At 32.9% G+C, this 24520-nt stretch overlaps 1 protein-coding gene across 1 annotated transcript; it reads right to left on the reverse strand.

Annotated features, from left to right (window-relative positions):
* Nucleotides 1-14773: 14773 nt before the first annotated feature.
* Nucleotides 14774-24520, reverse strand: LOC123701888 (myrosinase 1-like). The gene is made up of 10 exons (XM_045649483.1): nt 24421-24520; nt 23526-23673; nt 21053-21219; nt 19382-19642; nt 18585-18676; nt 17326-17473; nt 16860-17020; nt 16345-16494; nt 15660-15751; nt 14774-15141 (listed from the first exon to the last, which is right to left on the reverse strand). The coding sequence occupies exons 1-10, from the start codon at nt 24512-24514 to the stop codon at nt 14892-14894; spliced, it is 1563 nt and encodes a 520-aa protein (XP_045505439.1). The 5' UTR covers nt 24515-24520; the 3' UTR covers nt 14774-14891.

Here is a 24520-nt window from a genome sequence, read left to right on the forward strand (position 1 = left end):
CACTCACGTCACACGATTATCGATAATTATAACAGGAATTATCACTGAAAAAGAGCTGTTTTCAATGTTTATTGTGCGAGAGAAATGCGTGTAACCCCGACGGCGGTAGGAAAGTGACTGGGGAACGAGCTTGGTCCGTGTTATTATTGAGACGTCCCTTTTCAGGATTAGGCTGGTGGTGTTATGGGTTATTGACTTCGATTAATGATTTCTGTATAATTTTTTTCATAACACGAACTAGGGTCGCTAGTCGTTAGTAGCAGCTCGGTCAACTAAAGTATGTTTGAATACCCCTGTTGAACGTATTTCTAACAGTTAATTAGTACTTTTTTATTGGATTGATTTTTTTGTATCAGACCGACATAATTAAATGCCTTTAAACAGATGTAGTTTTAATTATCAAACCCAATACAACGTTTATTGCTTATTCAGCCTCCTTGATATACCTATGCCTTCACGCGTACTCACAGACGCGTACTTTAACTATCTCTACAATCTAGAGATAGTGAAGAGGTTACGTAGTCTCTACGCAATTATAGAAAATCAATTGCTGAGAGAGAGAGAGATAGACTTAAGATTTATGTAGATAAACAAAAAATATTCTTCTAGGTTTATTTTTAATGGTAGTCGAATAATACTTGAGATGCCTTATTATTAACAGAAATGATTTTTAGATTACCTCAAATATCTGCTACACCTTTCAACGTTGAAAATATCAGTGTACCAACATCTTTACCAGTGTACCGCCTACGATAACATTCAAATTCGTCCTTAAACCGAGCGTCATAAAGTTGATTCCAATGATAAAGTCAAATGGTCAACATTAAAGCGCATGTACATTGAAATGATAATCTGTTGGTTTATAAGATCCTTATTTGGTTAATTAATTACGTCATTAGCACAATTGTTGAGATATAACTGTATGGATGAAATTAAATGTACCTATAGATGTAGTTATATTGCAACTATTTATGACTAGTTTTGCATCTCTGGAAGTTATTGATCACAAATTTGTTTGAAAAATAGATATAAAATTTGTTTCGAATTGTTGTTTTATTATAGAAGCCTTCAGCTTAACAATTATCGCTAAAAAGTACAGGAGCGAAGCCACATACAAAAATTCAGCCTCGAAAGGTCAGAACTGGACAAAATTTAACCCTACAGTAGTCGCGTATACAAAAGTGACGTGTGAAGTCACGGACGGTGTATTTTTAAAACAAGAAAAAGTACACAAATAATATTTTAAAATAATCTATTAAAAAGTCGCAAGCAAACTGCCGCCGGCAACCAAAAGCATGGCACTTGAATAAAAATTATACAGAACAGTTCACCTAGTCGAAAGTTCTGAGGTAACAAACCCAAAAAAATATATTCGAATTTAAAATCTCTTACTCTTTTTGAAGTCAGCTGAAAACTAAAGAAGGGAACTATAAAAATTATTTATTTTGGTACTGAAATGAAAATGAATGAAATGAAATGAAAAATTCTGTATTGCACACAAAAATACAAGATTACAAACAAGTAAAAATTATTATTAAAAAAACAAAATACCCGACTGCACACTAAAAAAAGAGTGATTGAAATGAATCTAATGATACCGCATACATATTTTTTTAAAGGGAAATTTAGAAAAAATATTATTATGTCTTTATCCCGTGGGACTTTTAGGATAAAATGTATCCTATGACACTCCCGTAATCAAGACAAATCTAACGATACCTCATACATCAAAATCCATCAAGCCGTTTAGGCTACAGGTGGTCACAAAGGAAAAGACATACATACATACTTACATACACTCGAAAAACATTACCCTCCTTCTTTGGCAGTCGGGTAAAAAAGAACGATACAATACTGAAAGTTTCATTCATAGAACGACTATTAGCACAGACTAGATATAAAATAAAATACACTATATCTGTACTCTGTAGTTAATCTAGACTCTCGATTAATAAAGATTAAACATAGTGTAGCTTTCAAAGGTAATGTAGGTTATTGCAGGAGAAAATTAAAAATCGCACCGCTAGTTATGAAGAATACTGCGGTGCGGTGCGGTTCAGTATATAGGGTAAAAGCGGGATAGATGCCCCACTTTTTGAAATATTCTCATAATTTAAAAAATATGTATCTTATACGAACACTTTGCATGAATATAGGTTAGTTATCTGTTTTGAATTACTATGTATATTTTTTATCCTATCATTTATAGATAGGGTGCAATAACAATTTTTGTAGAACACCTTTTTTGGGGATAGATGCCTACCTATACGGATAGTTGCCCCACCATGAAAATACTATGGAGGATCGATGCCTGCAGAGTGGGATAGATGCCTTACATACTCTATAAACGCGAAATCAAATAAAATTTATATGATAAACCAGCAAATATCTTGTAAACATAACTAACTCTAGTTGTTCTGTTGTCCAATAATATACTCGCGGTTGCACTCCTTCTTTTCTTTTGTATTTTCGTGGCATGGTTCTGCTACAATCAGTATAAGGTCAAATCATTAATAAGTAAGTATACATAACAATAAAAAAGCAAATTTAACAAGTAAAATCGGTTAGCATACAGAAAACCTTTGAATCACTCAGGTAAAAATATAAACTGCATGTGTGTTTATCGATAATAACATGTATATATTTATTGAGGGATAGATGCCCTTAGGGGTGCCTAAGGGCATCTATCCCTCGAAAAAGCAGGGCAACTATACTTTTTGATAAGGATAGTTGCCCTAGTATTTTTTTTTATTAAACAAAAATAAAAGAGCGACTATTTACACTTAGATATATACTTAATGAACCAGTGTATTGACACAATAAGAAATATAATGAAATTTATTAATACTTATAAAGTTATGCAAAAGCAAATATTAACCCTTCAAAATTTGAAGTATTCGTGAAGTTCGCCGCGCAGATAATAATACGCACTAGCGAAACACGTCTTCACCAAACAACAGCTCATGCGTAACAGAGGTGCGGGGTGATAGCAGCTCCTATTTAAATTATTAATTCGTAGTCACGAGTTTGGGAAGTTAGGTTTTTTGCCTGCCTTTACCCTAACTGATAAAATTATGTATTTATATTCTTAAGAATTAAACGTTACTTAGTTTATATTAAAATGAGAATTAATATTTAAATGCGAAAGTAACTCTGTCTGTCTGTTACTCAATCACGCCTTAACTACTGAACCAATTTCCATGAAATTTGGTATAGAGATATTTTGATACCCGAGAAAGGACATAGGATAGGTTTTATCCCGGAAATCCCACGGGAACGGGAACTATGCGGGTTTTTCTTTGACTGCGCGGGAGATGCCGCGGGTGGAAAGCTAGTTAAAGCTAGCTGAATAATTCTTAAAAATCTTGCATTTAAATCGATTAAAATAATCATTTTTATTGTCAATTATCATTTTGCATACTCCCACGAACACTTTTTTATAAATATGACTCTACATTTAAATTTTAGTTATCTATCTATACTAATATTATAAAGCTGAAGAGTTTCTTTGTTAGTTTGTTTGAACGTTCGTTCGGGAACTAATGGTCCGATTTTAAAAAATTATGTCGGTGTTAGGAAGCCCATTTATCGAGGAAGTCTAGTCTAAGACCAACAGGAACGGAGCACTGCGGGTAAGATAGGTACAATTTTTTATCAATTTTGAATGATTCTAGCTTATGAAGAAAATAAAAAAAATCTCCAAATTAGTTAAAGTACACGTACTTTAAGTATACTACCCGATAAAAAAATGCAGCAAATTACTACATTTACTGGCAATAATACTACCTGAAAAATAATAAAACTCTTACTTTTGCCTCGTAATTATATTTTACTGGAAGAAAATTCCATTTTGTCTACACTAATATTATAAAGAGGAAAACATTGTTTGTTTGTTTGTTTGTTTTATTGATTGTAATGAATAGGCTCATAAACTACTGGACCGATTTTTAAAATTCTTTCACCATTCGAAAGCTACATTATCCACGAGTAACATAGGCTAGGTGTTATCCCGGAAATCCCACGGGAACGGGAACTATGCGGGTTTTTCTTTGAAAACGCGGGCGACGCCGCAGTCGGAAAGCTAGTTTCTAATAAAGTTCATCACAACACGTGTGTCCAATTAATATAACATTATTGGTTTACAAGAGCGCTCACTGAATTATTTCATTACTATAATTGTATGGACACAAAATTCGTGTTTTCAGAACTCATAGATTGTTTGTCGTGCTTTTCTGTTGATGAGTATTATCATAATCATCAATCATGGGGAAAAGCTTATTGTTATAGTTTCAGAAGGTTTGTATAAAATAGGTACTTAGGTAATTTTCCATGTGATTTTTAGCTATTTGTCAATTTTATCTCACCATGTAATTTTGGCTTTCTGTGAAACTTTAGTTTTTTTTGTTACAGCTATCTTTGCGCCCGCGGCTTCGTTCATGCAGTCAAAGGAAAGTCCGCATAGTTCCAGTTCCCGTGAGATTTCCGGGATAAAACCTTTCAGTGGTTTAGGCTTGAAGAAGAGACATACACATAGAGCGGCAGAGTAACTTTCGCATTTATAATTTGTATATCAACCGTGTATCAATAAGTATTTATGTATTCACGATGACAATTGAGATTTTTTGTATAAAATTACTTATAAAAATCAAAATATAAGAAAAATGGGGTCTAAATTACGTAAATTTCGATAACCCACAATATTTATAGCCTTTGTTAAGAAACCTTCAATCTTTCAAATACATTAACAAAGGTTCTATAATGTATAGAGTTGAGAAAGTTCCAAACATTTTCAGTTTTACTTAACAGTCCAGCCTTTAAAATTTACTCAACTTACCTGAAAAAGGCTTTCAAGCATGGCTTACGTGCTCACTCTATAGTTAGGCTAAGCGCGCACCACGACTTTATGCAGCGTGATTATTTTATCGCAGAAATACAACGTATGAGTTACTATGAGAATGCGCGCACATGCGTTTAAATAATCGCAGCGATTTTAAAATTGTGATTTGTCACATTTTGCTGCGACTGCTCGCGACGCGATTGTCGCCAAAATGAAATGCAGAATATGAAATTGTATGGTACCGCGCGCACTGCGATAATAAAATCGCACACTCGGGCCCGGCTGGCACTTCACTTGTGTTTCGTCTGTCCAACAGTAAACATCGTAGTGGTATAGGTAGGTACTGTTTGGTAAACATAAACTCAGTAATCATTTATTTATTTAACACTTTATTGTACAAGAAACAAAATATCCATAAAGGTTACAATAATAAAAAAAATAAAAAAGCACAAAGGGCGGCCTTTTGGCGGAATTTTCATTCTATAATAGCCAAAGAATTTTTTGGGATACATCCGAAGTTCATTGTATTTCTGACCCGCGGCATCGCCCGCGCAGTCAAAGAAAAACCCGCATAGTTCCCGTTCCCGTGGGATTTCCGGGATAAAACCGATCCTATGTCCTTTCTCGGGTATCAAAATATCTCTATACCAAATTTACAGACAGACAGAGTTACTTTCGCATTTATAATATTAGTATGGATAAAAGAAACCTTTGACAATTCTATCTGCTGTAAAATAATGAGTCCAATATAGACGAATTTTCTTTTTTTTTTCTTCTTATCCTCCGAAGTAGTAAATAAAGACAAGCAACTTGTACGAAATCCACGATGAAAGTGAGTAAGGATCACTATTAAATTATCGCTGTGCGCGCACCGTACTCTCTGCGATTTTCTACAGCGCGTTTTTGAAATCGTGTCGCAAAAATTAAAATCGTGGTGCGCGCTTAGCCTTACGGTCCCTGATAACCTATATATGTTATATATGTTTTATAATATGTAAGTGGTTTCTGAGTGCTAGTTCAGAAATAGTATGTATAGACTATATGTAGGACGTTCGGTAATACGGTACTTTATTCAATAATGGACTCTATTGGAGAAAATAATGTTAGACAATCTATTTATAAATATTTATTTTTGACTGACGTTATAAAAAATGATACGATTTTCTTTTTGTATCGTTTTTGCCCTTAAATTACACACGCATGCACTATATTGGCTCTAATTATCCTCAGCTCAATTCATCATTTCGGTTATTTTTAATACTTTCAGAGTTTTTGCGTATAACTTATGTAATTTTAAAAGGAGGGAATATTATAATGAGCAATTACACAGTTGTATCAAACCTTATATATTTAAATCTTATGTGGCTACTGATTACAGGTTGAAGTTATGTACAAATAAGTAGTGCTAGTTCCATGAAAACCTTATTCAACGGGATAATTATTAATCCAGTATTGATTAGTACACAAAAATAAATACAGTATTACTGAGTTAATGTACAAATGTATTACGGCTTTTATAACACTTAAATGATACGTTATTTATATAATAACTTGCTTGTGTAATATTATTCACGAGAATCATGATTGAAGTGAAACTTCTTAAAATATTCTGTTTTATTCTCTTTAAGTTATATCAAACTTATTTGGGTAAATAGTATTATGAACCCTTATACTACTACCACCATACTATATTGCATTTTATAAAATGACTAGCTTACCGCCCGCAGCTTCGCCCGCTTTCTCTAAAACGATTTGAGATTTAAACTATCCTATCTCTCAAGTTGGGTCGAACTGCACATGGTGTGCGAATTTTATTATAATCGGTTGTGTGGTTTAGGAGTCCATTGAGGACAAACATTGTGACACGAGATTTATATAATATACTAGCGGTCCGCCCCGGCTTCGCCCGTGGTACATATTAACGTTTTCTCTACATAAGAACCATCCTCGTACTTCAAGGAATATAATAAAAAAAGAATTATCGAAATCGGTTCAGCCGTTCTCGAGTTATGGAATTACAACGAAAAGTGGCATTGATTTTTATATATTAGATTAAGAAGATATATATCTATTTCACTTATTTGATTGTCCTTTTTAGGCACACGTATACGCCTCTATCGATCGACCGCTTGTGTTCTGTAAGACTATTATTTTATTGCTTCAGTCGAAAACGCACTGTACAAAAAATTATATCTCTATACAGGGTGTAATCGTTAAGTGTGCACAAGCGATTATTCCGTAACTATTGCAGATATCAAAAAACTTTAAACTGATATCGAATTTCGAAATATGATAAATAAATGCAATAAGTTACACAAGTACAAGAGTCGTAACAAGAGTATTCATTTTATATTTAAGAAAACTTACTATAAACAAAAACTTTTATAACATACACATAATACATTATGAATCAACATTTTCCCGTAAGCTTGCGGGAGGTTCTCAAAGATAAAGGCAAGGGTTTTGGGGAAGCTCAAGTGGCTCCGGGGTAAGTAAATACTTCCAAATGAGATGTGTACTTACGTCAAAGAGTTTTCCCAACTGTTGAGGTGTTCTGTGATGACGTCATTATAAACCGCTGCATTTACATTATAATACTACTAGCGGTCCGCCCGGCTTCGCCCGTGGAACATATTTCGCAATAAAAGGTAGCCTATGTTCTTTCTCAGGGTCTAAAGATTGTCTGTGCCAAATTTCATCAAAATCGGTTGATAGGTTTAAGTGGAAAAGCATAACAGACAGACAGACAGAGTTACTTTCGCATTTATAATATTTCAAACTCAAACTCAAACATTTATTTATTCAATTGGACTTCTTCTAGAAGCACTTTTGAAACGTCAATACATATTTTTACATTTACCACCGATTCGGAAAGCAGTATCTATGGAGAAGAATCGGCAAGAAACTCCGTAGTTGCTCTTTTAAATCATTTCAGTACATATTACAATTTTTAATTATTAGTAGAGATACTCGTAATGTATACCTACTTATGTGTAGATGTCATGTGAAAATATGTATTTGGAATAAGTGTTTTAGTAATAGCAGAGATGTTGTCCTAATATTGAGCATTTTGCTTTGATAGTCCTACTTTTTGTTGCTGTCGATTATTTACTATTACAATGTAAACTTATATTATACAAGCCTTCCACCCGTGGCATCGCCCGCGCAGTCAAAGAAAAACCCGTGGGATTTACGGAATAGAACCTATCCTTATCTATAATAAAATAACCTATAATTACCTTACCTTATTTAATATAACCTATAATTATCTATTATAAATTTAATAAACATACAATGAACTGCTAATTAATATCTATTTTTACGAAAACAACAAATCATGCGTCATAGCGTCACGTGTGGGAAACACTCTATATATTTTAACAAAATTAATTTTTTACCTGTGCAAAGTTAGAATAATATTTCGGATTTTTCCTTATGAAGATCTGAATAACAATTTTAATAAAATAATTAATTAATGAGTTTTTGTCGTTGGCTTTTGTTCTAAGAAATCTTTTCGGTAGCGCCTGCTTATTAAAATCAATATTATAAGTAGCTTGGTATAAAAATCTATAATTGCTACAAATTTACAAGATGTAATAAGCGATTGAATTAAAGAACGTTTCTTTCTTTCTCTTTCTATTTTTTCTTTCCTTGATTGAAATAAAGGATCTTCGGGTGTTTATTTTTCTATATCATCTTATCTTACACTAGCTTCCGCCCGCGACTCCGTCCGCGCGGAAAAATTAAGAAAAATTAAGATTTATTTTTTTTCTACGTATTTTTCCGGGATAAAAAGTATCCTATTTTATGCCCAGGATAATAAGGTATAATTATACCAAGTTTCATCTAAATCGAACCGTTAGTTTTCACGTGATGCCTGAACATACAGACAGACAGACAGACAAAAATTTTTTTAATCACATATTTGGCCTTGGTATCGATCCAGTAACACCCCCTGCTATTTGTTTTTTCAATATTTTCAATGTACAGAATTGACCGGCCTTCTACAGATTTATTATATGTAGGTATATCTTATCTTACATAAGAAATAACTAATTAAACACGGTTTAAGGTAGGTATTTCCACTATGCGCTTGCAAGCGGAGACGCGCGCTATTCCTTTACAAAGTTTAATATCTACAGATCTGTGAAAATTAAATCTGAAAGTTATCTCACCCCGCTATATTAACTTGGAGATTGAGTGAAATATTATTAGAATTATAATCTAAATAACTTGGACGCTTTGAGTTATTTCGCAGCAAGATTTCAGTTGATTTTGTAGCTACGTATAACATTAAACTTCAAATTATTGGTTTATTTATGACTAGCGATTTGTCCCGGCTTCACTCGGAATAAATAATAAGCCTACCTTCCTCGGTAAGTAGTTTTCATTTGGTGTTTTCTTTTATTAATCGATCAAATATGTTTTGAGTGAAATCATAACAAACAAATAATTAAATATTTCTTCCATCCATACTAATATAAATGCGAAAATAACTCTGTCTGGCTTTCTGTTACTCAATCACGCCTTAACTACTGAACCAGTTTGCATGAAATTTGGTATAGAGATATTTTGATACCCGAGAAAGTATATAGGCTATTTTTTACCCCGGGACATAGGATAGGTTCTATTCCGTAAATCCCACGGGTTTTTCTATGCGGGTTTTTCTTTGACTGCGCGGGCGATGCCGCGGGTGGAAGGCTAGTATAATATAAGTTTACATTATAAGAGCTGAGGCTGATACTCTCCCCGTATAATATAGGGCAGATGCATTCTACATACTTATTATGTTTCACCGATCCATTTTCTTAACGGTAATATAAAAAGCAGAAAACCAGATCCATCTTTTTAATATGTACTACCTGTACAAGATGAAAAAATAGACTTAATGTAGAGTTCTTGCGTAGTAAACTCTGGACTTCATAATTTTCATCTTAATATTCATAACTATAATTCGCAATCTTCACTGAAACTGAGAAATTATTATTGAAGTGAAACTTCTTTGTCGGGGTTGGAAAAAAATTTAGTGTAACATTTTTCCGTTACGCACCATCTTTTTCTTATCCCTACCACGCGTGATTAACGTATTTCTGTAAAGTTCCTTATAGTAAATTATTTTTGAAAAATAAGGTCATAAAGAAGTTTCACTTCTTACGTGTGTACACTAGTACACACATATTTTTTTTTCTAAATCAGAAGACGTTACCTAAAGCCACTTTATAAAATGTGAACTCTATCACCTCAATTCAAACAAATTATTTAATTATATTTTCTCGAATACTACACCAAATATTACACAGCTATTATTCATTATTATCCCCTGTACACGCAAACTGACGAATAGAAACAGGAAGGAACAAATTAATATACCTTAAAAGCATTATACCTTCATTTGTTTGCGTTAGTCTTAGGACTGATTGTTTTCTCAAATGCACGTTTATACTGTGTTACGCGTAGTATAATGAGAGATAATTTATCAGTTTAAATGATACGATACAATATAATATATATCTTTAATGTAGCGTTTCATTTAAACTAAAATCTATATAAAGTACTTATTTTATAAAGCTGAAAAACCACCTCCGGGAAGTTGGCACCGCACTTTGAAGTTAGAAAAATTTTAAAGGTTGTTCCAGGTTATTCTAGGTTTGTTCTACATTGTTCCAGAATTGCATACAGCTGAGATTAAAACTTTTCGAGAAAAGTAAAAAAACCCGATTTTTGAGCTGGCACCGCACTTTTTAGATATCGCGATTCTGGCGGTTGTTCTGAGTTGTTCTAGGTTTGTTCTATATTGTTCCAAAATATCGCGTCAGAAAAAAATTTATTTTCCACAAAATTAGTAAAAAACACAATAAACAATTATATCGAACAACAGGTATACTAGCAATTTGTGTTCTCTCAAACTGAATTATGTGCTGACAACAAGTGTTCGCCCACCTCCCTGAAGCGTGGGTAAACTTTCGACTTAAACCGTCTATTGAAAAAACTTATTAAATAGAACTGATATAAACCCAGACTAAGAAGTCATGGTTTAACTTTACTGCAAAGATTTAAACTTGTCATTGTCTATGGTTTAACTATGTTTTAATATGTTTTGTAATAAAACGATGGTTTAAATACGTTTCGGTTTTTAGATGGTCCGTATTTTGTAATAAGACAGTTTAAAGTGGTTCCAATTTTCAAAACGAGGATTTTTTTTTGTTTGATACCTCAGAATATTCGAGATAACCAATTTTAACGAATCTATTTATTTGAAAGCTAAATAACGTCATGGGATTTTCAAAGTTTTTTTTAGTTAGACCATTTAAATTTTGGTGGTGTAGTTCTTTTTCTTAATTTTTTTTTTAATTGTAAATTCATGATTATCGTCTAGATTTAAATTAATACTTATTTATTAAGTTGAATTCGTGTTATAGGATACAAATTACACGAATATGTATTTTAACTATTGAGAACTCTTATAGAAGGTACTAAAATAATTAATATATCGAACTGGTTATGAAGTGATAAATAATGGACAGACTTAATTAAATGTAAAAATGAGCGGAAAAGAGCGGTCGCTACTTGCTAAAAAGCCGCCTTCTGTACATTAAATATTAAGGTATTAAAAAGTATTCATATGGTGTGCGGTAGGTATTTAATTAACCCAATTAAAAGTAGCCAATTCATTAGTTTAATCTTTCTAGAAGTTATTTCAAAAGCCAAGTCTACACTATATGTAGTGTCAATTTGCACTCTCTAGGCGAGTGTATAATTATGTTACACAGTGTAGCACATGGCTAATGAACGTACCATTGAGACTCATGGAACATGGGGTTTATTTTGCATCTAAGTAGTTACCTATAGAGTAGATAGGAAAAAATGTTTATGAATCGTAATAAAGTTTATATTTTATCGTTTGTGTGTTAATAATTATTATATTAGGTATATTAATTTTATTTACTATGTACCCTACTAATACTTCCTCAACTCAAACTTTTAAGACAGCATATAGTAGGTATATTATAACAATGTTTACTCCCATGAGCAGAAATTCCTTTTAATTTAAATCTACAAGAAATACGAAAAGAACAAAAACTCTAAAAATAACAATTATATTAATTAGGTATAATTATAATTCGACAAATTGAATACAACGCCTATATTTAATTTCGAAAAAAAGTTTAATCCATTTCAAAAGAGCATTTCAATCGCTAAACTTCATCACATTGAAATTACCCAGTCGCTAAAATTATTATTTGGGAAATTCCCAGAATATCTATCGCTATATTTCAAATCTATAATGTCTTTCTGCTCATTAACGTTGTCATTAAATTTAATTATTCATTCACTTTACCGCAGTATCGTTTGTTTACAGACGAATTTCAGAATTAAATATTTAAAGTCTACGCCTCGATTATTATAAGCTGGGTATTTAATCCGAGATACAAAAAGTCTTCTCAGTAAAGATATAACGATATTTAGGAGCTTATTTCTTATATTTTCATTACATTTTCTCCAGCTATTGGAATGTTTTGTTATATATTGGAAAGGGTTGAACTATGTATTACTTTACTGCATGCGCGTAGGGTAGTCCGCGACTACATACCACAGAGCAAGTAATACTACATACGAGTGGATTGACAATGGCAGGCGCGCGAGGGGTACCGTGAGCGTTCCCACCGAAGATCCCGGGATCCCCTCTTTACTTGCGCGGAATATGCTCTTTACCTGAGTCTGACATAACCTTGTTGCTGTCCCCGATGCAGCCGGTATTCATGATTAATTTCCTCACGTTAAAAAAAAATTATTAATCTACTAGTTTTATTCTTAACCAACCGTAGCGGCTTCGCTCAGGCCGGAGATGAAAAAGTAATTAAATATAACTCTTTCTAAAACATTGTTCCTTTGTTTAAGTAAAAGAATATTGAAATTGGTATTAGTATTCTAGATCTTTTCGTTACCAACATTAAGAATTAAGTTATTTCTTAGACATAATATCTTACCTATTATGTAAGATGCAATTCAAATCAAAGGTAAAAACATTTCAATGAATCAATTCATTGACTATCCCTACTGATGCTTATTATATGTAAGTAATACATCAATGCTCTACTTGTGGGATAATTACATAACAAACACATACACATTTCACTTCAAAAATCTATAGGTACTAATTTTATATAAAGCAAATTTTCAATTTGACTTATAAATAAAATTAAATAAAATTGGAACTAGTGAATTGTGTGCTTACTAAAAAATCTTACCTATAGGATTTAAAAACTATAATCTTAATATATATAAATCTCGTGTCACAATGTTTGTCCTCAATGGACTCCTAAACCACTTAACCGATTATAATAAAATTCGCACACTATGTGCAGTTCGATCTAACTTGAGAGATAGGATAGTTTAAACATGTAGGTACCACGGGCGAAGCCGGGGCGGATCACTAGTAATATTATAAAATCCACGGTTTTATATACAAAAAAGGTTTCAAATTTAATTTACAAACATTAGAACACACTATAAGTCCATTGATAGCAGCATATTTTTCACTAAGTTCCCTCGATGGAACATTTGACAAACGCTAAACTAGATGTCGTTACTAAACGATGGAGCCTTTCTACATCTCGCTATCAAATTGTCTGAAGCTCCATATATTATAAGCTTCAATTTTGCGTGTTAGTGTTTACTCTATATAAATGTCTTCTATCGGATAACAATCTAGAATTTCTGGTAAAATCTAGATGCCATTTTTTGAAAAGCCTCCTACATTACTTTAGTAGTGTAGAGCTATATTGATTTAATGACAACTTAAATATTGTAAGTTCCTAATTCTTAATTGGATAAACATTGCGTTAACTAAAATTCCATTTTTAAAATGAGTTTTCAGTTTTATTCCTACATTACTTTAGTAGTGTAGAGCTTTATTAATTTAATGACAACTTAAATATTGTAAGTTCCTAATTCTTAATTGGATAAACATTGCGTGAACTAAAATTCCATTTTTAAAATGAGTTTTCAGTTTTATATATATGTACATACATACAAATAGGATAGCATTAAGGGGGCCTAATTTGTTGCCTAAAGCCTCCTACATTACTTTAGTAGTGGAGAGCTTAATTAATGACAGCATAAATAAAGTAAGTACATACTTACTTTATTTATAAAACTGAAGAGTTTGTTTGTTTGAACGCGCTAATTTCGGGAAGTACTGGTCCGATTTGAAAAATTCTTTCCGTGTTTTTCTCTACCTCAGTATATCCATACCTCTTGGGACACCCTGTATATTAGAAAGAGTTTTAATTATCTAAATATTGTGTACAAATTTATTATCCTTCTAGTATATTCTATCTTTCATTACCTTTTGCAGTTTTACGCAACTTCTTTCAAATTTACACAAATTCCAAATGATGTTCTAGTAACAAAAAGTTTAACTTAATAGACCTTTCCTTTGAAGCTTCTCTTGTTATTTACGATGTGATTGTATTTGCAGATCATAGCAATATTTATTCTATTACATTATGCTTTTTTGTTTAATAAATATACATTTGAAAATTGTACACATGTACGTGCTTTTGACTTTTCACCTTTCAAATTTTCACTTTGGTTCCTTTACTTACTTATATCTATAATATAAAAATGAATCCCAAAATGTGTTGGTAACGGCATAACTTGAGAACGGCTTAACCAATTTCGTTAATTCTTTTTTTATAATATTCCTTGAAGTTCGAGGATGGTTCTTATGTAGAGAAAACGTGAATATGTACCACGGGCGAAGCCGGGGCGTACCGCTAGTTAATTATATTGTAAAGATTCATATTGAGGAAGAATTTTCAACTTCCGAATTAATTTGCAATAATTATTTTTCTATCTTATTAGATACTATAATGCACTAAAAATATTTATATTATTATTATTACTAATGGGAGTGAAAACAAACAAAAAACATTCACATTTAATATTTATTTTAATATAACATTACAGCTTACTAAAACGAAAGTTATACAATCTTAACTTACTTCGTAGTAATTACCTAATATTACTTATATACCTATAGTTTTAAATATTATCTATAATAATAAATATACATAAAACCTAAAAACAAAACTACTATCACAGTTTTAGAAGCACTAATTCTATTAGTAAAGCTATGATAATGAGGTAAATGTAGTTTATCAATATTTTCGTTAATACATTGGTCAGAGACATTTATTTCATGCGTTTTGATCACGCAAGCGTAGTATTGAGATGATAAGCGAGGGGATCTAATTTTCTTTGGATCGTCATGGTTTATAGCATATAGGCCAAATGCGACTCTGAAACATCGAAACGTGTTATTGTTAATCTATGTTGGTATTACATACTTTATAACATCTATACTGATGTTATAAAGGTGAAGAGTATGTTGTGTTTGTTTGAATGCGCTAATCTCAGGAACTGTTGGTCCGATGGAAAATTCTTTCGGTGTTAGATAGCCCATTTATTGAGGAAGTAGTTTAAGTACTATATGAGTGGTAAAACCGCGGGGCACAGCTAGTCATACATATAGTTCCGTAGACAAAAATGGCTTGTTTAATTTGTATTCTTTAATATCACTACACTATCTGTGCCGGTTTTACCCGCAAAGCTCCGCTCATGTTGGTCTTAGCGTTATGATACACTACACGTCTACAAGCTTTCCTCGATAAATGGGCTATCTAACACCGAAGTAATTTTTCAAATCGGACCAGTAGTTCCTGAGATTTGCGTGATCAAACAAACAAACTATTCAGCTTAATACTATAAATATTGATATATGTATATTGCAAGCAATAATACAATTTGGTATACATACGAGTACCCGCTGTTCCACTCGAAATTATCCATCAGAGCCCAGTAAGTGTAGCCGATGACATTCACTTTGTCTTCATTTATAGCCAAATATACCTTAAACAAAAATATTTTATTAATGTTTATACTTTTAATTAAGTCAAACCAGAGCTTCGAACTTATTGTTAAAGATGAATAATACCTAATGTAAAAAAAAATAAACTTATACTCTAAAGAGTCTATCACACTATATATTAAAATGTTCCTGTATGTAGCTGAGAATTGAGATATTATGTACATCCAATGTGATCAGTGATATATTGGCTGCCTTAAGTATCGTACATTCATTATTAGTTTTCCACAAATATAGATATTATATATTTATCTGTCTCTATATCTCTATGATAGTGTTCGTGTCTGTGTCAATGTTCAATTTAGTGTAACTATCAGTGTCGGTCGGTCTGTGTATGTTACATATTATGTAAAATAAATTATTGTATTGTAATTGTTGATATTGATATGATTTGCAGATTCTTGCCGGTTCTTCTCCATAGATATTTTGTCCATAGATACTGCTTTCCGAATCGGTGGTAAATGTTAAAAAATGTTATGACGATTCAAAAGTGCTTTTTTATGTCTATTAAATAAATGAATGTTTGAGTTTGAAATTCTATATACATATATTATATTTATATCTGTTTAATAAATACCTCTGTCAAATGATCCTTAATAAATTTAAGTCGGACATGGTCATACATTTGATGCTTCCCCGCGTAACCGTTCTCTGTTATCATTATATCAATGTCACCGTAGTTCTTCTTAAGGTATGATAACGTTTGTCTCAGCCCTTTTGGGTATACCTGTTAAAAATACATAATTAAAAAAACGCAAACACGCTTTAATACGATTAGGGTTGGCAGTGCTTTTCCTTAATACGGCAAGATGAATGTTTGGATGAAGCACAGAAATGTATAGTTAGGTAAGTTCAGACGTCAGAGTGACTAGAATGGATATGTCAGAATTATAAGTTTTTTTTATTGGTTCATGAGCACAGGGATAAATCCTAACCAATTACAAACGGGAACGGGAACTATGCGGGTTTTTCTTTACCTACACTGGTGAAGCTGCAGACAGAAAGCTAGTTTGAATGCTCTATGACATAATTGACGATTAATGAATATTTTGAAATCCATTTTCGATTTATTTTATAATAAACTGAACGAACCGGCATTATCACACCCGCACTAGGCTCAGCGTACGCCGGTTTCTCCATCATGGCGTCCAATTCGGGTGAACCGGTCAGGAACCAGAACCCCCTTTCGCCCTTTTTCGCCGGTCTTATCACGTATGTTGTGTAATAGTTGACGGCGTAGAAATCTGCTGAACCTGTGACGAAAGTATTGTTTTAGAAAATAGCATATAAATTATTGTTTTTGAATAAGAAACTAGCGAAACTATCTCTCTTTTTATCTGTGCTTGCAACTTTTACCTACACGTAAGATGATTCTTGCAGATAAACTTCTTTTACAAAAATTATAATAACCTTGCTCCAATACTTTTTACCTGGTTACCATTGAAAGTATAAAATTGTATGCCACTAATAATGCCAATTATAAGAGCATTAATATTTATCAAATTTACAACTGAGATAAAAATCTCTGACTATATTGTCCACAGAATGGTTTTATTACCTTTTAATAATTTCTTCTCTTCTTCAGTAAATGAGGGTAATCGAGAATAGTTATAGCCTTGTTTTAAGCTGTATTCAAGCAATATCTTTTCGACAGTTGGAGGCCACCCCCCTTCCTTAGAGTATATAGGATGCGAGTATCGTCCAATCTGTTGGAATTTAAACGTTTAAACTCTTAATAAAACATTTGAATCTTTAATATATATAAATCTCGTGTCACAATGTTTGTCCTCAATGGACTCCTAAACCACTCAACCGATTATAATAAAATTCGCACACCATGTGCAGTTCGATCCAACTTGAGAGATAGGATAGTTTAAACATGTAGGTACCACGGGCGAAGCCGGGGCGGACCACTAGTATTACCTATAAAATGTAATTAATGAAACACTTTTTGTTCAAAGCTGTCATATATTACTCTATTAGCTGTGCTCCGCGGTTTTACCCGCAGTGATCTGCTCCTGTGTGTTTCAGTCAGATGAAATATAACTTTCCTCGATAAATAGGCTATTCAACACCGAAAGAATTTTGCAAATAGAACCAGTAGTTCCTGATATTAGCGCCTTCAAACAAACAAACTTTAGCTTTATAATATTACTATAGATACGACGTCAATTAAGGCATGTATAATCTCTTTTTCTCATATTATTTTTCAAATCAGATTTATATTATATACTAACAAAAATAATTAAAAAATTGAATGTAATGGGTATTTTATTTATAACTAGCGGTCCGCGCCGGCTTCGCCCATGGTACATGATTACGTTTTCTCAACATAAGAACCATCCTCGTACTTCAAGGAATATAATAAAAAAAGTATTATCGAAATCGGTTCAGCCGTACTCGAGTTATGCGCTTACCAACACATTTTGCGATTCATTTTTATATATAAGAAGATAATAAACCCATAGGCCATAGTAATATAGTTACCTACAGTCGACACTATGATAAAACGGGTGAATAACAATACACTCTTTTCCTATTTAGATTCTGTTGTAACTAACATTATAAATGGGAAAGTTTGTGAGGATGGATGTTTGTTACTCTTTCACGCAAATACTACTGAACCGATTAAAATGAAATTTAGCGCACATGCGCACATATAGAGGATAACTTGGATTAACACATAGGATAGGTTTTATCCCGAAAATCACAGGAACGGGAACTATGCGGGTTTTTCTTTTAAAACGCGGATGAAGCTCGGGCGGAAAGCTAGTATGTATTATATAACTATAAGGAGTTATTATATAAAATAATTACCATAAAATCTAAACCGAGTTTCGCCAACTCTTTATCGCGTGGATGTTTGTATGGTTCTATCCAGATGATGTTATTTGCTAAGGAAATTCTACCTGCAAGAAAGAAAACAATTAAATAGGACCTACTACTATTAGTAGGTAATATATAATAATTATTTTATATAATCCATACTATATATATTATATGTATTATTATAAATGAGAAAGTAAATCTGTCTGTCTGTCTGTTACGCAATCACGCCTTAACTGCTGAACCAATTTGCATGAAATTTGGTATAGAGATATTTTGATACCCGAGAAAGGACTACTTTTTACCCCGGGACATAGGATAGGTTTTATCCCGGAAATCCCACGGGAACGGGCACTATGCGGGTTTTTCTTTGACTGCGCGGGAGAAGCCGCGGGTGGAAAGCTAGTTATATATAATATAATAATCATACGATAATTTGTTCCATATAAATCGCGCACGTATTATTTTTATAATTAGTATTGCAATTAATGCTTATAGGTCAAAGATATAGGTCATGAATATATTTCCTAATTAACATGACTCTCCTTTATACAGTCTTTATTATTTCATCGATTTGGTCTATATTTCATACAGATCGTTTAGCTTAAAACAAAATACACCACGATACCATAGGTCACATTTAATTTCTTACAATTTAATAATTTATATACTAAAACCTTCCTCTTGTATCTATCTATAAAAAAACGCATCAAAAACCGTTACATAGTTTTAAAGGGACATAGAGACAGAGAAAGCGACTTTGTTTTATACTATGTAGTATATCTCACCGTGATATTTATTCTTGTACTCCCTTTCATAGATCCTATACGCTTTAGCGTGTGCCAATAACAAATACTTATTGCAAAGAAAAGGGGCTAATTCCTCCTCTTTAATACCAGGTGCCAAAGATCCTGTGTTAAATATCATATCACAAAGTACAACTGCTTCATTCATTGTTATCCATGTTTTTACTCTATCAGCGAATAGAGAGTACAAAACTTTTGCGTAGTCGGAAAACCAGTCAACTATTAGGGGATTCGTCCAGCCACCTGTAAAAGAGTTATTTATTAGTAGTGTAGTAGTATTTGACTGACCGGTTGGCTTAGTTGGTAGTGACCCTGCCTTCCAAGCCAGAGGTCATGGGTGTGATTCCCACCCAGGACAAATATTTGTGTGATGAACATAGATGTTTGCTCTGTAACTGGGTAGGGTGGGGAAGTATTTCATAGCACAAACGTAAGCTTAGTATGGTATAAGATCGTGCCGTATGTGAAAATTGTCCTGAAAAAATATTTTAGTACATGTATTCATATTTAAATACCTAAAATATAAGTACGGAATATAATACAAAATAAGTACGGAATATAATACAAAATAAGTACGGAATATAATACAATACGGGAGAATTAGAATCAATGTGCATGTACCTGAATAACCTGGTCGATAAAATTGATATAGGTGTAGTAGATACTCTGTATGCCTAACCTACAATACGACATTGCGAAATGCGTCAGAAAATGTAGCGTATGTTCCTCACCGGTTTTATAAAAATTATTATGGCACAAGGTTTTATAAAAATACTAGCTGCTCCCCGCAGTTTCACCCCCGTGCGTCCGGTCGTATCGTGATGATATATAGCATATAACCTTCCTCGATAAATGAGCTTTCTAACACCGAAAGAATTTTTTAATCGGACCCGTAGTTCCCGAGATTAGCGCGTTCAAACAAACAAAGTGTGCAAAGGGATTATCCCTTTATGCACACGATTATATTGCGTAATAAATTTAATTCCATTAATTATTTATTATTAAATGTAAGTATATGGACAAACGAGAAGTTATTAAAAATCCGCAATGGTTGAATAATACTGATTTAATTATGTAATATTATATAGCAATAAAAAACGTGCCCGTGTATTGTTAATGATTATTATAATTTCAAATTAAATGAAAATTCATTTTTTCATATAAATACCTTCAATTAGAAATTTTAATGATGTTAACAAAGGATAATATGTGTGCCGTGTGGTATGGTATGGTGTGGTACAATATAAATCAGTTATAATACAGAGCAAAGCTTTAATTTGATTTTGAATTAAGTTTTTTTTTCTTCTATTTCACAATTTACAAACAAAATTCAACGACTTGTGTCTTGTGTCATCTGCCAATTCGCACTTGACCAGCGTAAACGCTTTTAGGAGGGACGTCTCCGTGCAGTGGAAACATATTATACACTAGCTGTGCCCCGCGGTTTCATCCGCATTGCTCCGCTCCTGTTGGTCTTAGCGGGATGATTTATAGCCTATTGCTTTCCTCATTAAATAGGCTATTTAACACTGAAATAATTTTTCAAATCGGTATAATAGTTCCCGAGATTAAAGCGTTCAAACAAACAAACTCTTCAGCTTTATCAAGTACAGATAGGTAATATAGGCTGATGATGATGATGATGATACGTACCCAAGCTTTGTAAAGTTAGAGGCAAGTCAAAATGATACATTGTGACCACAGGTTCAATGCCCTGCCTTAGAAGTTCATCTATAAGATCGCTATAATACTTCACACCGGCTTTGTTCACATTATTGGGAAGACCACTTGGCAAGATTCTCGACCAAGATATCGAAAACCTACAAATAATTAGTACAAGGTTAGAGATATAAACTTAGAAAATAAAACATTATTAACGAAGTTGGATTAACTTCGAATATATGAAATAATATATTTATAAATGTACGAGCTTTCAAATAACAAAATAATCATCAAATCGGTTCATGAAATTAACAGAGGTGTGTTTGTTTCGCTTGAATTACAGTAGCATAAAAAACCTGTTCCTTTTTTGAAGTCGGTTGAAATAAAATCTATCACTTAAAAGCAAATTGAGTGTATCCGTGTACATTGTTTAATTATAAAGGACTATTAGTCTTTCCGCCCGCGGTTTCGCCCGCGTTTTCAAAGAAAAACCCGCATAGTTCCCGTTCCCGTGGGATGTCCGGGATAAAATCCAAGTTACCCTCTATATGTTTGCTAAATTTCATTGTAATCGGTTAGTATTTGCGTGAAAGAGTAACAAACATACATACATACACATGCACGTCATACATCCATCCTCAAACACTTTCGCATTTATAATATTAGTACCTAGATAAATAGATTATAATATTAGTATACTAATAGATGAATACAAGAATAGGATTCAAGGAAACGACAAAAAATGTGCACAAGCAGGAATCCATAATATCATTATAATGAGATAATTTTAATTTGAAATATAATCAATCAATGAAACCACTTGATTATACCTTACATAGTGTATTTTATAAACTGTATTACATTAATTAGTTAAATGAAGTTTTTTATTTTTATTTTTCCTGGGTAAATCGTTTCCTTGGTGCATTGGTTTGAGAACTAATGATGATGATGTGATGTGTTGAATAATTTAATACAAAAAAACATATTAACATATGCATATTTCTATGCAAATACCGTGTATAAATTAAGGCGACTACACCACCGAAACTAGCGCCCCCCCAACATTTTATTTTTTTACTCCTAAACCAGATCAAATTTAAAAAATCTAGCTCGGTACTTTGCTAGTATATTACTTGTAGTATTTTTGGTATTACTTTTCATTATTTTGCATTCGGTAAATTAGGAGAACTTTTGATTACCGCCAAAAGTGGCCACTTTTGGCGGTAATCAAAAGTTCTCTAGAATAATGAACAGTTAGAATAGTGAAAAGTAATACCAAAAATACTACAAGTAATATACTAGCAAAGTACCGAGCTAGATTTTTTAAATTTGATCTGGTTAAGGAGTAAAAAAATAAAATGTTCGGTGGCGCTAGTTTCGGTGGTGTAGGCCTCTTAAGCCAAAATAAATTAATTATACAGGGTGTCCCACTGTTGGTATACTAAGCTCAAAGTAGGTTTTGCATACGCTGAGTACGTAAAAAATACTTATAAAATTACAGACGCATTTTTTTTTTTCAGATCTAAGATGAATTCTTAAAACTCTATGTTACAACCATAACAAACAACCCGCCCAACTTTGCCACTAGTACGTGAGCTATCATTTAAGATTATGTTTTCATAGACAAAATGCTCACATTAGAGAAACGGCATATTCCGGCGAGGCTGCGCGAAGTTAGAGAAGAAAACATGGATTTTCAGGAAAAATTTAGCAAACATTTTTGACGTAATTTTGTTGTGTAAGTATTTTTTACGTGATCAGTGTATGCAAAACTACAAGTCCCTTCGCGCTTATTATACTAACAGTGGGACACCCTGTATACACAGCTTGTAACACCAGAATCGCTGAACGGATTTCAATGATTTTTAGTTTGTTGGATTCAGACTGTGTTAATAATAAGACAATAACTATTGAAAATATGAAAAGCCCATAGATATCAATCAACCATAAAGCGAATGGCTAGTTTTTTGCTTACAATCAACCATCATTGATCATCTTTGCATGCCGGACAATTCTTTGTTGTTTCTGGTATGCTAAACTTTTATAAAATCCGAATTTTCTTTTACAAAATTAAAAAAGGTTAATAATATAAATCCATACTAATATTATAAATGCGAAAGTAACTCTGTCTGTCTGTCTGTCTGTTACTCAATCACGCCTATACTACTGAACCAATTTGCATGAAATTTGGTATGGAGATATTTTGATACCCGAGAAAGGACATAGGCTACCTTTTATTGCGAAATATGTACCACGGGCGAAGCCGGGGCGGACCTCTAGTCTATAATATAAAAATGAATCGCAAAATGTGTTGGTAAGCGCATAACTCGAGAACAACTGAACCGATTTCGTTAATTCTTTTTTTATTACATTTCTTGAAGTACGAGGATGGTTCTTATGGAGAGAAAACGTAAAAATGTACCACGGGCGAAGCCGGGGCGGACCGCTAGTAAATAGTAAATACCTGTAATGATCCAATCCCAACTGAGAAGCTATTCTAACATCTTCTCTCCACAAATGATAAGAGTCGGCAGCTACATCACCATTTGTACGGTCTTCAATGGCGTCCTTATGTGTGTGCACAAATTCATCCCAAACGCTTTTGCCTTTACCTGAAAGTTTATTTGATTAGAACCGTTATCTTTATATTGTTACGAGTATATTTTCTTCATATATAATGCAAAAATTGATACCTTCCTTCAATAACTTAGAAAAATAATAAAAAGTTGTAGGTTTGCTTGCTTAAGCAAGTTTTATGCCCGTTTTCACCAACAACCCGTAAAATTTAAGTGTCACCTAAGTCAATTTAGGGGATACCTAACGTAAAATTTGCTTTCACCGACAGATAAGTGTCACCTAAATCGTTAGGTTTGGTAGTGATTTGAAGGGTCCCTTAAACTAAGGAACCCTTACTTAGGAGACTGTTTAGGGGTTATTGGTGAAATCGGGCATTAGTGAGCTAATAAAAGAGGTGTTAGAGATCGCAATATTAGCTTTTTTTTTGTTATTATAAAACAGTGTAAACACCTTTCTTAGCCTTTATTCGCGATATAAAATTTATATCTAATCTAATATCCTACTAATATTATAAATGCGAAAGTTTGTATGGATGTATGGATGTATGGATGTTTGTTACTCTTTCACGTAAAAACTACTGAACCGATTACAATGAAATTTAGCACACATATAGAGGGTAACTTGGATTAACACATAGGATAGTTTTTATCCCGGAAATCCCACGGGAACGGGAACTGCGGGTTTTCCTATGCAAACGCGGGCGAAGCTACGGGCGGAAATCTAGTAATACAAATAATCACAAAAAATACTATTTTATTTTATTTAGAAAAGCTCTTAGGTACCATCCGCTTTCCAGCCTCCTTCGATCTGATAAGCTGCGGTGGCAGCTCCGAACTTGAAATTTTGTGGTAGCTTTTGACAACTACAACCAACCATCGTTAA

This window comes from Colias croceus, chromosome 22, assembly GCF_905220415.1.
Source record: "Colias croceus chromosome 22, ilColCroc2.1".
NCBI classification, from domain to species: Eukaryota; Metazoa; Arthropoda; class Insecta; order Lepidoptera; family Pieridae; genus Colias; species Colias croceus.

Bases quoted from the DNA above. Each gene is read 5' to 3' on its own strand.
- LOC123701888 (XM_045649483.1), bottom strand. From the start codon at position 24,514: ATGGTTGGTTGTAGTTGTCAAAAGCTACCACAAAATTTCAAGTTCGGA. The intron at 17,021-17,325 runs GTAATAAAACCA...CTTTCGTCACAG, and splicing joins AGAGAAGAAATTATTAAAAG to GTTCAGCAGATTTCTACGCC. The intron at 16,495-16,859 runs GTTCGTTCAGTT...TATTTTTAACAG, and splicing joins GTGCGGGTGTGATAATGCCG to GTATACCCAAAAGGGCTGAG.